Here is a 12,022-nt window from a genome sequence, read left to right as displayed (position 1 = left end):
ACGTGTCCAGAGGAGGGCAACCAAAATGGTCAAAGGCCTGGAAACGATGCCTTATGAGGAACGGCTAAGGGAGCTGGGCATGTTTAGCCTGGAGAAGAGGAGGTTAAGGGGTGATATGATAGCCATGTTCAAATATATAAAAGGATGTCACATAGAGGAGGGAGAAAGGTTGTTTTCTGCTGCTCCAGAGAAGCGGACACGGAGCAATGGATCCAAACTACAAGAAAGAAGATTCCACCTAAACATTAGGAAGAACTTCCTGACACTAAGAGCTGTTCGACAGTGGAATTTGCTGCCAAGGAGTGTGGTGGAGTCTCCTTCTTTGGAGGTCTTTAAGCAGAGGCTTGACAACCATATGTCAGGAGTGCTCTGATGGTGTTTCCTGCTTGGCAGGGGGTTGGACTCGATGGCCCTTGGGGTCTCTTCCAACTCTATGATTCTATGATTCTATGATTCTAGATATTCCAAAATGTCAATTATATTCCTTACATTATCCTTCATCTGTCTGCCTGGGAGGAAACCTGCTTGATCCTTATGAATAGTTTCTATTAATATCTTTTTCATTCTTCTTGCTAAAATCCCTGCAAAAATTTTATAGTCTGTATTCAGCAATGAGATAGGCCTATAATTTTTAACTTGAGTTAAGTCCGAATCCTGTTTTGGGATAAAGGTAATGAATGTATCTTTCCACGTTTCCGGGATGTCTCTTTCCTTTAGAATGCTATTCATGACTTCCTTTAAGGGTAACATCAAAACATCTTTTAACTTTTTATAATAGTCTGATGTAAATCCATCTGGTCCCGGGGCTCTCCCTCTCTTCAGTTCCTTTATAACCTCTTTTATCTCATCTATTTCTATTAGGGTATTCAGTTGGTCTTTTTTGTCTGCCGGGATCTTTTGCACCTTTTTCTCTTTTAAAAATTTCTCTATTTTCCTCATATTATTCCTTTCCTTATTTTTATATAATTGTCTATAAAAGTCCAAGAATCCTTTTCTGATTTCTTTCGGATTGTCTATCTCTTCTCCCTTTGCAACAATTCTGTTGATTGTGTTCCTCTCCTTTCTTTTTTTGATTTGCCATGCAAGCCATTTGCCTGATTTATTAGCAAACTCAAAGTTTTTTTTGTCTTAGCCTTTTAATGTTCCATTCCACTTCTTTATTTATTATCATTGCAAACTGAGATTGCAGAGTCTTAATTTCTTGTTTTATTTTAAAATTGTTTGGTTTTTTAATTATTTTTTTGTTCCTTGTCCATTATCTGCTTTAGAATTTCATTTCCCCCTTTTTCTCTGTTTTTATTCTTCAGTGAGTTCTGTTGGATAAAAAAACCTTGCATCACTGCCTTGCTTGCGTCCCATACTACACTCATCCTTGTATCCTTATTACAATTGTCAACAAAATATTCAGTTGATTTCTTTTGTGCTTTTTCTATGATTTTCTGATCGTCCAAAAGATAATCTTTAATTTTCCATCTAAATGTTCTTTCTTCAAACCCTTTTAATTCCAATTTTATTGGGTTATGATCTGAAATTACTTTAGGCTGAATTTCAACTTGTAGGATTCTTGGGGTCAATTCATTCAAAACCTATATTTGATCTATTCTTGACATTGACTGATTTGGTTCAGAAAAAAATGTAAATTGTTTCTCTAATGGATGTCTAAGTCACCATATATCAATCAAATTACAGTTCTTAATCAATGAAAAGAAAGACTGGGGCAGTTTTCCTTCTTTAGATGTTCCATCTCTTAGTCTATCCATTTCCAACGAAACTACCCCATTCATATCTCCGATTAGTATGATTTTCTGATCCATGTATTAAAAAAGTTTTTCTTCCAAAGTTTTATAGAAATCAGTCTTGTTTCCATTAGGTGCATAGAACCCGACGATTTCCCCTTGCCATTTGATCTGGACTGCTATAATTCTTCCTTCTTCGTTTTTAAAAATTTGTTGCGATTCAATTTTATTTTTTATATACAAAACAACCCCTCTTTTCTTCTCTCTATCCGAAGATATGAATTCATTTCCTAATCTTTTTTTAATCAAAAATTTTCTATGCTTTCTTGCCACGTGTGTTTCTTGTAAACATATGATGTCCAAATTTTTCTTTTTTAGAAATTGTTCAATTTTATTCCATTTTTTCTTCTCGTTCATCCCATTAATATTCCAATTCCATAACTTTAACGCCATGATGGTTCCTAATTAAAATTAATTTGTTTTATTTTCTTATAACCTATCCGTCTTTTCCCCGTCCTCTTCTTCTTCATCTTCTTCTGATTTCTTTCCATTTTCTTCTTCTCCTTCTCTCCTTTTTGAATGTTTCAGTCCTTCAGCAAACCTCTAGGCAACCTAAGGCTTGGGGCCCAGATGCAGCCCAATTGCCTTCTCAATCCAGCCCACGGATGGTTCAGGAATCAGCGTGTTTTTACATGAGTAGAATGTGTCCTTTTATTTAAAATGCATCTCTGGGTTATTTGTGGGGCTTGCCTGGTGTTTTTACATGAGTAGAATGTGTGCTTTTATTTAAAATGCATCTCTGGGTTATTTGTGGGGCTTGCCTGGTGTTTTACATGAGTAGAATGTGTGCTTTTATTTAAAATGCATCTCTGGGTTATTTGTGGGGCATAGGAATTCGTTCATTCCCCCCCCCCCCAAATATAGTCCAGCCCACCACATGGTCTTAGGGACAGTGGACCAGCCCACGGCTGGAAAAGGTTGCTGACCTCTGCTCTAGGGGCTTATTGACTCCAGTGCAATTCAGAGGCAGCTCAGTGCAGTTCCCCTTGGTCACTGAAGGGTTACTGCAAAGCTTCTTGTCCATCCCCAGTCCTGTTTCAATAGAGACCCTTCCCTGCTTTAGAAGTCAGCACAGGCAAGGCATTTCAGCAGCTTCAAGCACAGGCAATGGTGGGAGGGGGGATCTTGGATAGTGAGGGTTGGTGGGAAAATGGGAGTGTTCCAGTTGTAAAAGGAAGTCTCCGTTTTCTTTTCCCAAGAGCTGGAGGAGCCAGGCAATGTGTCACAAAGGACATTCTGCCTTCTCTTGCTCCAAACCAAACTGTCACTGTTTTGTTTTCTTTCTGTACTGCTCCATCGCTGCCCCTTCCCTTAAAAAAAAAATCCCCTGCAGCTTCCAGGAGGCTTAAGGAGAGAGGTCCAGATTGAGCAACCTGCATTTCTGCAGGGCTGCTCAGCTGCTAACAAATGGCTCTGCTTTGACATCACCTCTCAAATTGTCTGGGGAAAGCTGTCAGTTTCTGGCTTGCTTCCTGGCAGAAGGATGGCTTTGAGCTGACTTCACAGTCGCTGTGAATCTGTCCACAAGCCTTGGATTTGCTGCAGGCTGACAAGGCAGCATCTTCTCCTGGCCTTGCTCATGTAACATCTCATCACCTGGCAACCAGGAGACACACACACGCACAAACACACTGGTGACAAGCTGGTAACAAAGCAGCATAAAGGATGTCCAATGCACGCCCAGTCCTGGTGGTTCTCTCCCCCTCTTTTCCTCTTTTCAGGTTTCTGTTGAACATCTCTTCCTAACATGATGCTTGGCTTGGTTCTTTCCTAGTGGGGAGTCCCCAGTACTGCTTGGGATTTTTTAGAAAAAAACAAATAGGGTGACTTTTAATGGATAATGTAATTTGTGAGTTTAGTCCCATCACACCAAAGTCATGTTTCAACTTGCCATTTCAAATCAGAACGGTGCTTGGCATCCAAACATCCTGAACCCCGTCCTGAGTTGGTTGAGGGTATCTTGAGAGATGGGCAAATCTCTGCCAAAAAAAGGGCAAAGTCTTGTTTCAGTCTTGATTCAAAATGGCAGTTGGCACCTAAACATCAGCAACAACTGCCACCCTCACCTCAGGAATCCTTGCAAGGCAGCTGAACCTGTAGAGGACAGATGGAAAGATGCCCTTTCCAAAATATAGAGAAGGTTTTAGAAATTCCTATAAACTGCTCTTCATCCACAAATAGATTTTCAGGGTGGTATACAAATGAACTTAAAAATTCCAAAAACCAACTATACAATGAAATTAAAAGGAATTAGACACATTCAATCAGCTAAAACAATACCATAATTACAACTGCCCAGGCAAATAGAAAGGCACCGTGTTGATGAAGGGGCTGGACTAATTGACCCTTTGCCAATGTCCCTTTGGAGGGCATCCATCCCAAAGCTGGGAATGTCACTCCAAAAAAGATCCCTTCACTCTTTTGTACATAAAATCAGAGAGCTGGAAGGGACCCTGAGGATCATCTAGTCCAACCCCCTGCAATGCAGGAATATGGAGCTGCCCTTTACGGGAATTAAACCTGCAACCTCAGCATTCTCAGCACCACTCTCTAAACAACTGAACTATGCAGCTGATGTGCTTTTCCCCAAGGAGAAACACAAAGAAGGAGCCATGACTACTGTAGTGAACAGGCAGATTGATTCAGGAAGAGGGTGTTAATTCACGTATTTGGGCCCTGGGCTGTTAGAAGAAGACTTTTGCATTTGATATCCCGCTTTATCACTATCCAAAGGAGCCTCAAAGCGGCTCACATTCTCCTTTCCCTTCCTCCCCCACAACAAACACTCTGTGAGGTGAGTGGGGCTGAGAGACTTCAAAGAAGTGTGACTGGCCCAAGGTCACCCAGCAGCTGCAGGTGGAGGAGCGGAGACGCGAACCCGGTTCCCCAGATTACGAGACTACCACTCTTAACCACTACACCACACTGGCTTGTTTAGCACTTTAAAATGTTACTTGTTTAGCACTTTAAAATGTAATCATCAGCACTTTGAACTGTGCTTGGAAGTGAACCAGGAGCCCCTGTAGCTCCTTAGAACGGAGTTCACATGGGACACTTTGGGGAATCCTACTAAAATTCTGGCAAATGGGTTTTGTAGCAGTTGAAGCTTCTGGACTGTTCTCAAGAGCAGCCTCATACAGAATGCATCATAACCGTGGTTCCCAAACCTTCTCAGAACACCACCCCCTTGGTTCCATGAACCCATCCCAGGGCCCTCCACCCTGCCCCATAAAAATACTATTCAGAACAAAAGTTTGCATGAGCCACTAAGAAAGGTCAGAACAAAATAACATTCAAAACAATTGAACATTTGTTCAAAATCCAATTAAAACTATTTAGTTTAATTAATTCAATGAAAACAATGAACTTGTTCTGATGATACCAGCACACCTGGGGAGGAGGAACTGGGGGTAAAAGCATGTGCCTTAGTGAAACCTCATATTAAAGAAAATTGCTTTGTGTATACCTTGTGTATACAAATGTGTATACTAAAGGTGGAGAAACTGAGAGGAACAAATTCATCTATCCCCGGTTATTAAGCTATTTGTTTGAAAGGTTTATAGCTTATTATTCAATGATACTGTTACTTAAAAGTGGATGTTGTAAAAACAGCTAAATCAATAAAAACAGACAGCAAACCCATCAAGATATAAACAGAGATGGCACGGAAGGCTTCAAAACAATTAAAACCATTTTTTAAATTACTTAAAAAGGTAAAGGTAAAGGACCTCTGACAGTTAAGTCCAGTCGCAAATGACTCTGGGGTTGCGGTGCTCATCTTGCTTTACTGGCCGAGGGAGCCGACGTTTGTCCACAGACAGTTTTTCCGGGTCATGTGGCCAGCATGACTAAGCAGTGCACGGAAATGCTGTTTACCTTCCCACCAGAGCGCTACCTATTTATCTACTTGCACTTTGACATGCTTTCGAACTGCTAGGTTGGCAGGAGTTGGGACCGAGCAACGGGAGCTCACCCCGTCATGAAGATTTGAACCACTGACCTTCTGATCAGCAAGCCCTAGGCTCAGTGGTTTAGACCACAGTGCCACCCGCGTCCCTACACAATTCAAATATGAAGGACAACTTTTCTAAAGGTTGGCAGGAGTTGGGACCAAGCAACGGGAGCTCACCCCGTCATGGAGATTTGAACCACTGACCTTCCGATCAGCAAGCCCTAGGCTCAGTGGTTTAGACCACAGTGCCACCCGCGTCCCTACACAATTCAAATATGAAGGACAACTTTTCTAAAGTTTAGCATCCATTTAGTGAACCCATCATAGTAAAGGAATGAGATTGGCAGCTGTCGTCTCCTCATGGATTCCTTTGGGAAAACATTCTGAGAGAATATGTTTATGAAGGACAATTGTATTGAATTAAAAGTCATCAATGTTTTTTAATACTGTACTCCTGCTGCCTCCTCTCTCCTCATGTCTGTCTATTCCATTCCTTTCCCTTTCTTGCTTTGATCTCTTCCCTTTCTCTTTCTTATTTATTGTTGCTGCTTTTTGTGCATTAGAAAATTAGAATCAGAACAAAATTACAAAAAAATACATCAGTGCCCAATGACATCTTGACTTGGTGTCATATGAGAGCAATGTCACTGCCTGTTGTGCGTGAGGGGGAGCATTCTGCAGGTTGGGAGATACCCAAGGGATGAACCTTCCCTCGATCCTGGGCATCTCATGGCGCTCTTTCTCCTTCCCTGGGACACAGGTGAAAAGCGTCAACCTCTCCGAGGAGGAAGTGCTGTCTATCCGAGGCATGGATGATGACCAGCTGATAGTCCTGGCCAATCAGACACTCCTGGTGGAGGGCCAAGTCATACGCAGCCCCACCAATACCATCTCAGTCTTCTTCCGCACCTTCCAAGACGACGTGATTGGGACTTTCCAGCTGCATTATCAAGGTACAGGGGCTTTTTGTTAGGGGCAGAACATCTTCCCTGTCCCAGGGGGGCTGCCAAGGTGAGGAGGAATCCCTGGATTATGCAGCTACTATGCATTTGGCAGGGGGGGTGTCACCAGCCTTTTTGAACTATTGGGGCACATTTCACATTTTGAGAGGATGCTGAGGGCACCAGTCACGAAATGGCTGCCATGAGGGGGATGTTGCATAAAATCACAGTCTGCTGATTTTCCTCCCTTGGCTTACAAGGGGAAGTCAGATCTCCCCTACTGATCCCGATTGTGGAGATGCAGTTGTCAAACACACAAGAAGAGCCATGTTTTCACCAATGCCAACCCTAAAGCAAATTGTGGGCTGCCACCCTGTGCCTCCCCTTCATAGATCACTGCCTTGCCGTGGCGAAGGGACTTGAATAACTCAGAGAAGCTATGAGCTATGTCGTGCAGGGCCACCCAAGATGGACAGGTCATAGTGGAGAGTTTTGACCAAATGTGATCCACCTGGAACAGGAACCAGCAAGCCACTCCAGTATCCCTGCCAAGAAAACCCCATGGACAAAGAGAACAGGCATATGGTGCTGGAGGAGACTCTTGAGAGTCCCATGGACTGCAAGAAGATCAAACGCATTCATTCTTAAGGAAATTAGCCCTGAGTGCCCACTGGAAGGACAAATCGTGAAGCTGAGGCTCCAATACTTTGGACACCTCATGAGAAGCGAAGACTCCCTGGAAAAGACCCTGATGTTGGGAAAGATTGAGGGCACAAGGAGAAGGGGATGACAGAGGACGAGATGGTTGAACAGTGTTCTCGAAGCTACAAACATGAGTCTGACCAAACTGCGGGAGGCAGTGGAAGACAGGCGTGCCTGGCGTGCTCTGGTCCATGGGGTCACGAAGAATCGGACATGACTAAACGAATAAACAACAACAACACCCTGTCCCTACTTACCTGGGAGTAAACACAAAGAGACTTCCTTCTGATATAGACAGATTATTATTATTATTATTATTATTATTATTATTATTATTATTTTACAAGCAAGAAAAACAGCAAAAACAGGGAAGGTGCACTAATCAGAAACTCTTTGGGACCCCAGGGATTCATACAGCCTGATGACTTCATGGAAAACACTGCCAGGTTATAGCAGTCTGGCTGGCTCATTTCACAGAAAGTTACCTGCACACTTTGTTTCATAACTTTTTTTCTATGGTGGCTAGAGAAACACTGGCATAGTGTGGAGGGCTGGGTGTGTGTGTTGCCCCAGGCCCATTTTTGGGAGGGGGTGCGACAAGGCACACCACAACAAGCTCCTGTCAGAGCCCGCCTCCAGTGTGCGCCCAGCACCAGCACTGCTCCCAGGTCAGGTCTGACCCGGGGGTTGTGTGGGAATGTTCAGGGATGCAGGAAAGGGTATATTGTTTGATATCCTTTTCCAACTTGTGTTAACAAGTTCCACAATTTCAGCAGAGTAACATTCCCCTTTATAAACTTGCAGCGGATGCGTTTCGTCAGGCTCGCTAAAGCCTCTATAATAACTGTTCTGGGATTTTCCCCTTATTCCCTCATAAAAGATAAGACACGACACAGTCTTCTATAAAAGTATAAAAAAGTTTACTCACACAACATTCTGTTCACAATAGGATCCCGGATGGCAGACTTAGCTTAGAAAAGTAACATATACCTAGAAACTCTCTCATAAGAAGACAGTCCCTTTGGGCATCTTTGGCAAAGCAGATGTTGCTTCTTCGATGCATGTAGTCAAAAAAAGAGAGAGATGGCTGCCCTGCCCTGTGCTTTTGTCGTTACCTGCACAGGTAAGGCCATGCCCACCTCTTAGTCACATGCAGAGGAAGTCTGTCCCAGACCAGAAGGAAACAGGAGGTTTACCTGCTGGCTGGACAAACAATTCCTCCCCATGTATAAACATGTTCACTCTAGGAATGTTGTACTTGACTGCTCTTGTGTTTCACATCCCACAAGGCGGAGTGGAGGAGAGTTGGCAGCAGAGCTGCTACCCCTCTCCTTGGCTGCACTGCATGAGAGAGAGCTGCATTAGCAGCTCCCTTATTCCTGGCTGCAGCTCCACTCCCGGATCAGACCTGACCCAGAGGCAGAGTGGAGAGTCATGCAAGGACTAGGCAGCTTCCCCGCGCCCAGCTGCAGCTCTGTTCCCAGGTCAGATTGGACCTGGGAGCAGATTGGAGGAGAGTCAGTGAGCAGCAGTGGGCTCCCTCCACCCCCTGCCCCCCCCCCCGGGGTGTGCCCGCCACTGTAGAGACATATTTTTAAAAACAGGTAGTGGAGGGAAAGAATGAAAGCTCAGAGTCCTGGGCACCTGCAGTTACTATGATGTAACCCATAATATGATGAGCAGCATAACTAATCTAATGGCTTTCTGAAAAGCGTGGTCTTCACCATCAGAGAGCTAGCCTGCTGGAAACCAACAGATCCTTCTCTGAATCAGTTCAACTCTTCTTCAGCAGCCCCCCAAGCATCTCAGATTGAAGTAATCTTTAATTGATTTATTCTCCCACATTAATACCCTCCCCAATAACCCATATCAACCCCCAGTTTTTCCCCAAATTCCCCCAGAAATATTTAGGGCATTCAGAAAAAGGGGGGCTTTTAATTAGGATTTTAATGCCTAACACCTGATAAGCAAGGAATCCCAGAAGTTCTTTATGGAGGAACCTAAGAAGATAGCTTACACCAGTCAGACCACTAGTTCCTCTAATTTGATCTCGTCCACTGAATAGCAGCAGCTCCAAAAATCTCTTTAAGGAGTGAATTTATTGCTGCTTCTGGCCCCTTAGAGCAGAGCTCCATCCACCTTTCTTATTTCCCTCCCTGGCTCAAGAAGCAGAGAGCATCTTCTGGCTTTTAGAAACAGGAGAGAGACATGTGGAGGCCAAGCACTAATATTTGTGGGCCTGGGAGTTGAAACTGATCATATGCAACTTGATCATAAAAGTGATCTAGGAAGGGCTGGACAATGGGCTCCATAGGATGGTGAATGCTTCTCTCTGTGAGGGAGCCTTCACAGACCTGCTGAAAGAGGCGGTTATTAAAGCGCTTATTAGAAAAACCATCTTTGGACCTGGCCAATATGGCCAATTCTTGCCCAGTCTCAAATCTTCCATTCTTTGGCAAGGTAATTGAGTGGGTGGTTGCTGAACAACTCCAAGCATGCCTGGAGGATACAGAACATTTGGATTCCTTCCAATTGGGGTGCTGGTCTGATCCAGAAGGCTCTGCTTATGTTCTTATGTTCTCTCTTGCCATTGGCCAGATGATATTCATGAGACAGGATCTCAACAACCACGGTCTTGCAAAACCCAGCAGCCTAGATATGCTACATCCCTTAGGGACATGGTAGGTGATCCTCCAGGGCCTGATTGTAATCCCATCTGTTCACTTCCATTGCAGTATTTATGCTGAGCTGCAGCTTCCCACGGAGACCAGATTCTGGGGAAGTCACCGTCATGGGCCTGCATCCTGGTGGCACAGCACACTTCCACTGTCACCTGGGCTATGAGCTGGAAGGTCCAGAGGTTCTGACCTGCATTAATGCTTCCAAGCCGCACTGGAGCAGCCCAGAGCCCATCTGCTCAGGTATACAGAGCTGGGAGTGCAAGGATGTGGGCACCTGGTGCAAGATGTCACTGTCTGATGATCACACACACACACACACACCCATCTCTCCCCCCCCCCACCTGCATCTCTAGCACCCTGTGGAGGAACAGTGCACAACGCCATCATCGGACGCATCTTGGCCCCGACTCATTGGAGGAATCACACTGAGAGCATGCTGTGCACCTGGACCATCAGCACCCAGGGGGACCAGAAGCTCCACCTGCATTTTGAGAGGCTCCTGCTGGGAGACAGGCAAAGGTGAGGTCTCCTTACAGCTGCTGCTCCAGCTCAGTGAGTGCAGAGATCTCGGAGTTGTGGCCCAGCTGGCATCTGCTGGGGAAGGAGGGGAAACACCTAAGATGTGCAAATCCACTGGGCCCCACTCCAGATCTGTCTGCAAAATTCTGCCCCCTCCCAATAATTCTGATGGATGAGTTATTCTGGGAAATTACCTTAACTGTTTATTTATTGACAACAAAAAAGGTGCAAACATAGCAAAGAAAAGAAATCAAAGAATCAGCAATTGAACCACCAACCTTCTGGTTAACAGCCAGACACACTGAACGATTACGCCACAGGTCTGGGATGAGAAGAGAAAAGTAGGTTGGATTGTATTGGTGAAAATGTCTGACAAACAAACATGGTCTTCAAAATTGCCCCTGTGACAGAAGGGAAGGGAAGGCCGTTCACTCTCTTCCTTACATGACTGCCAGTCCTGGTAGCCTGGAAGCCGCATGTCCAGAGCCCAGTTCTCCTCCCAACCCCAGAACAATCCTGCTGGAACCCCCAAGCCTCAAGGAGCAGCACCAGTCGATAGAAGGCCTCCTGCAACACACAAGGCTGTTTAAGGAACTGACGCTTGTGTTTAAAGGAGCATTAGAAAATGCAGTCTGGTAATGGGCAATAAAGCAACTTTATGATCTGTAGTGAAATCCAAGAGTAAAACATCTGTTTATGACTGTAGTAAACACATAGGTGGAGAGAGAGTTTCAGCTTGTATAATCCTTCTAAAATAATGGCTTCATGCAGGAGCAGGGGCAAGAGGAATGAGCAGGGTGGGACAATTCACCAAGAGGAAAATTATGGGATGGAGAGAGTCGCAAAAGGGCTCACAGAGAGTTGTTAATGGTAATCCCCTGCTCTTAGTTGTTGTTTTCTTAAAAAATGGAGGTGTGGAGGTAGGAGCTGAACCAAATGTGAACTAGAGAAACAGAGAGAGCATTGGACTGAACAGAGGAGGCTGCTGTATACCAAGCCCGTCTATCAGGCCCACAAGCCTAAAATTGTCAACAGTGGCAGGCAGCAGCACCCCAGGGTTTCGGGAAGGGCTCTCGCACAACCGCTCCTGGAGATGGCCAGGGATTGACCTGGGGACCCTCTGCTTGCAAGGCAGACACTCTACCACTGAGCTATGACGCTTCCCCACACACGACAAGAGCACACATTGCTGCTTACTCTGCAACCCCCAGACTCCCTCCACTGGCTTTTGAAGATATATACACACAAGGTTAACCACAATCCATATCTATCCTGTAGTTTCTTGAAAAATGCAGCTGTTTGATGGGTTTCCCTTCAAATCAGCTCCCATCCAAATGGAAAACTTCACAGTTCAACGAGGTGTTTCCATTTGAGACAGCTGTTGCACATGCTCAGATGATTGCTTCATTAACAGGAGGGAGTTGGGGGGTG

The 12,022-nt window shown here is 44.7% G+C and overlaps 1 protein-coding gene across 1 annotated transcript in view; it reads left to right on the top strand.

The window, feature by feature from the left end:
* Window positions 1-12,022, top strand: part of SEZ6L (seizure related 6 homolog like) — a 156,880-nt gene that overhangs the window by 115,393 nt on the left and 29,465 nt on the right. The window contains 3 exon segments of the mRNA XM_083717849.1: window positions 6,509-6,701; window positions 10,127-10,312; window positions 10,426-10,591. Coding sequence (XP_083573975.1) covers window positions 6,509-6,701; window positions 10,127-10,312; window positions 10,426-10,591 — 545 coding nt within the window.

Source organism: Podarcis gaigeae (assembly GCF_964106915.1).
Source record: "Podarcis gaigeae genome assembly, chromosome: 16".
NCBI lineage: Eukaryota > Metazoa > Chordata > Lepidosauria > Squamata > Lacertidae > Podarcis > Podarcis gaigeae.
Note: the sequence above shows the minus strand (reverse complement) of the source record. Positions and strands in the feature narration are given on the sequence as shown.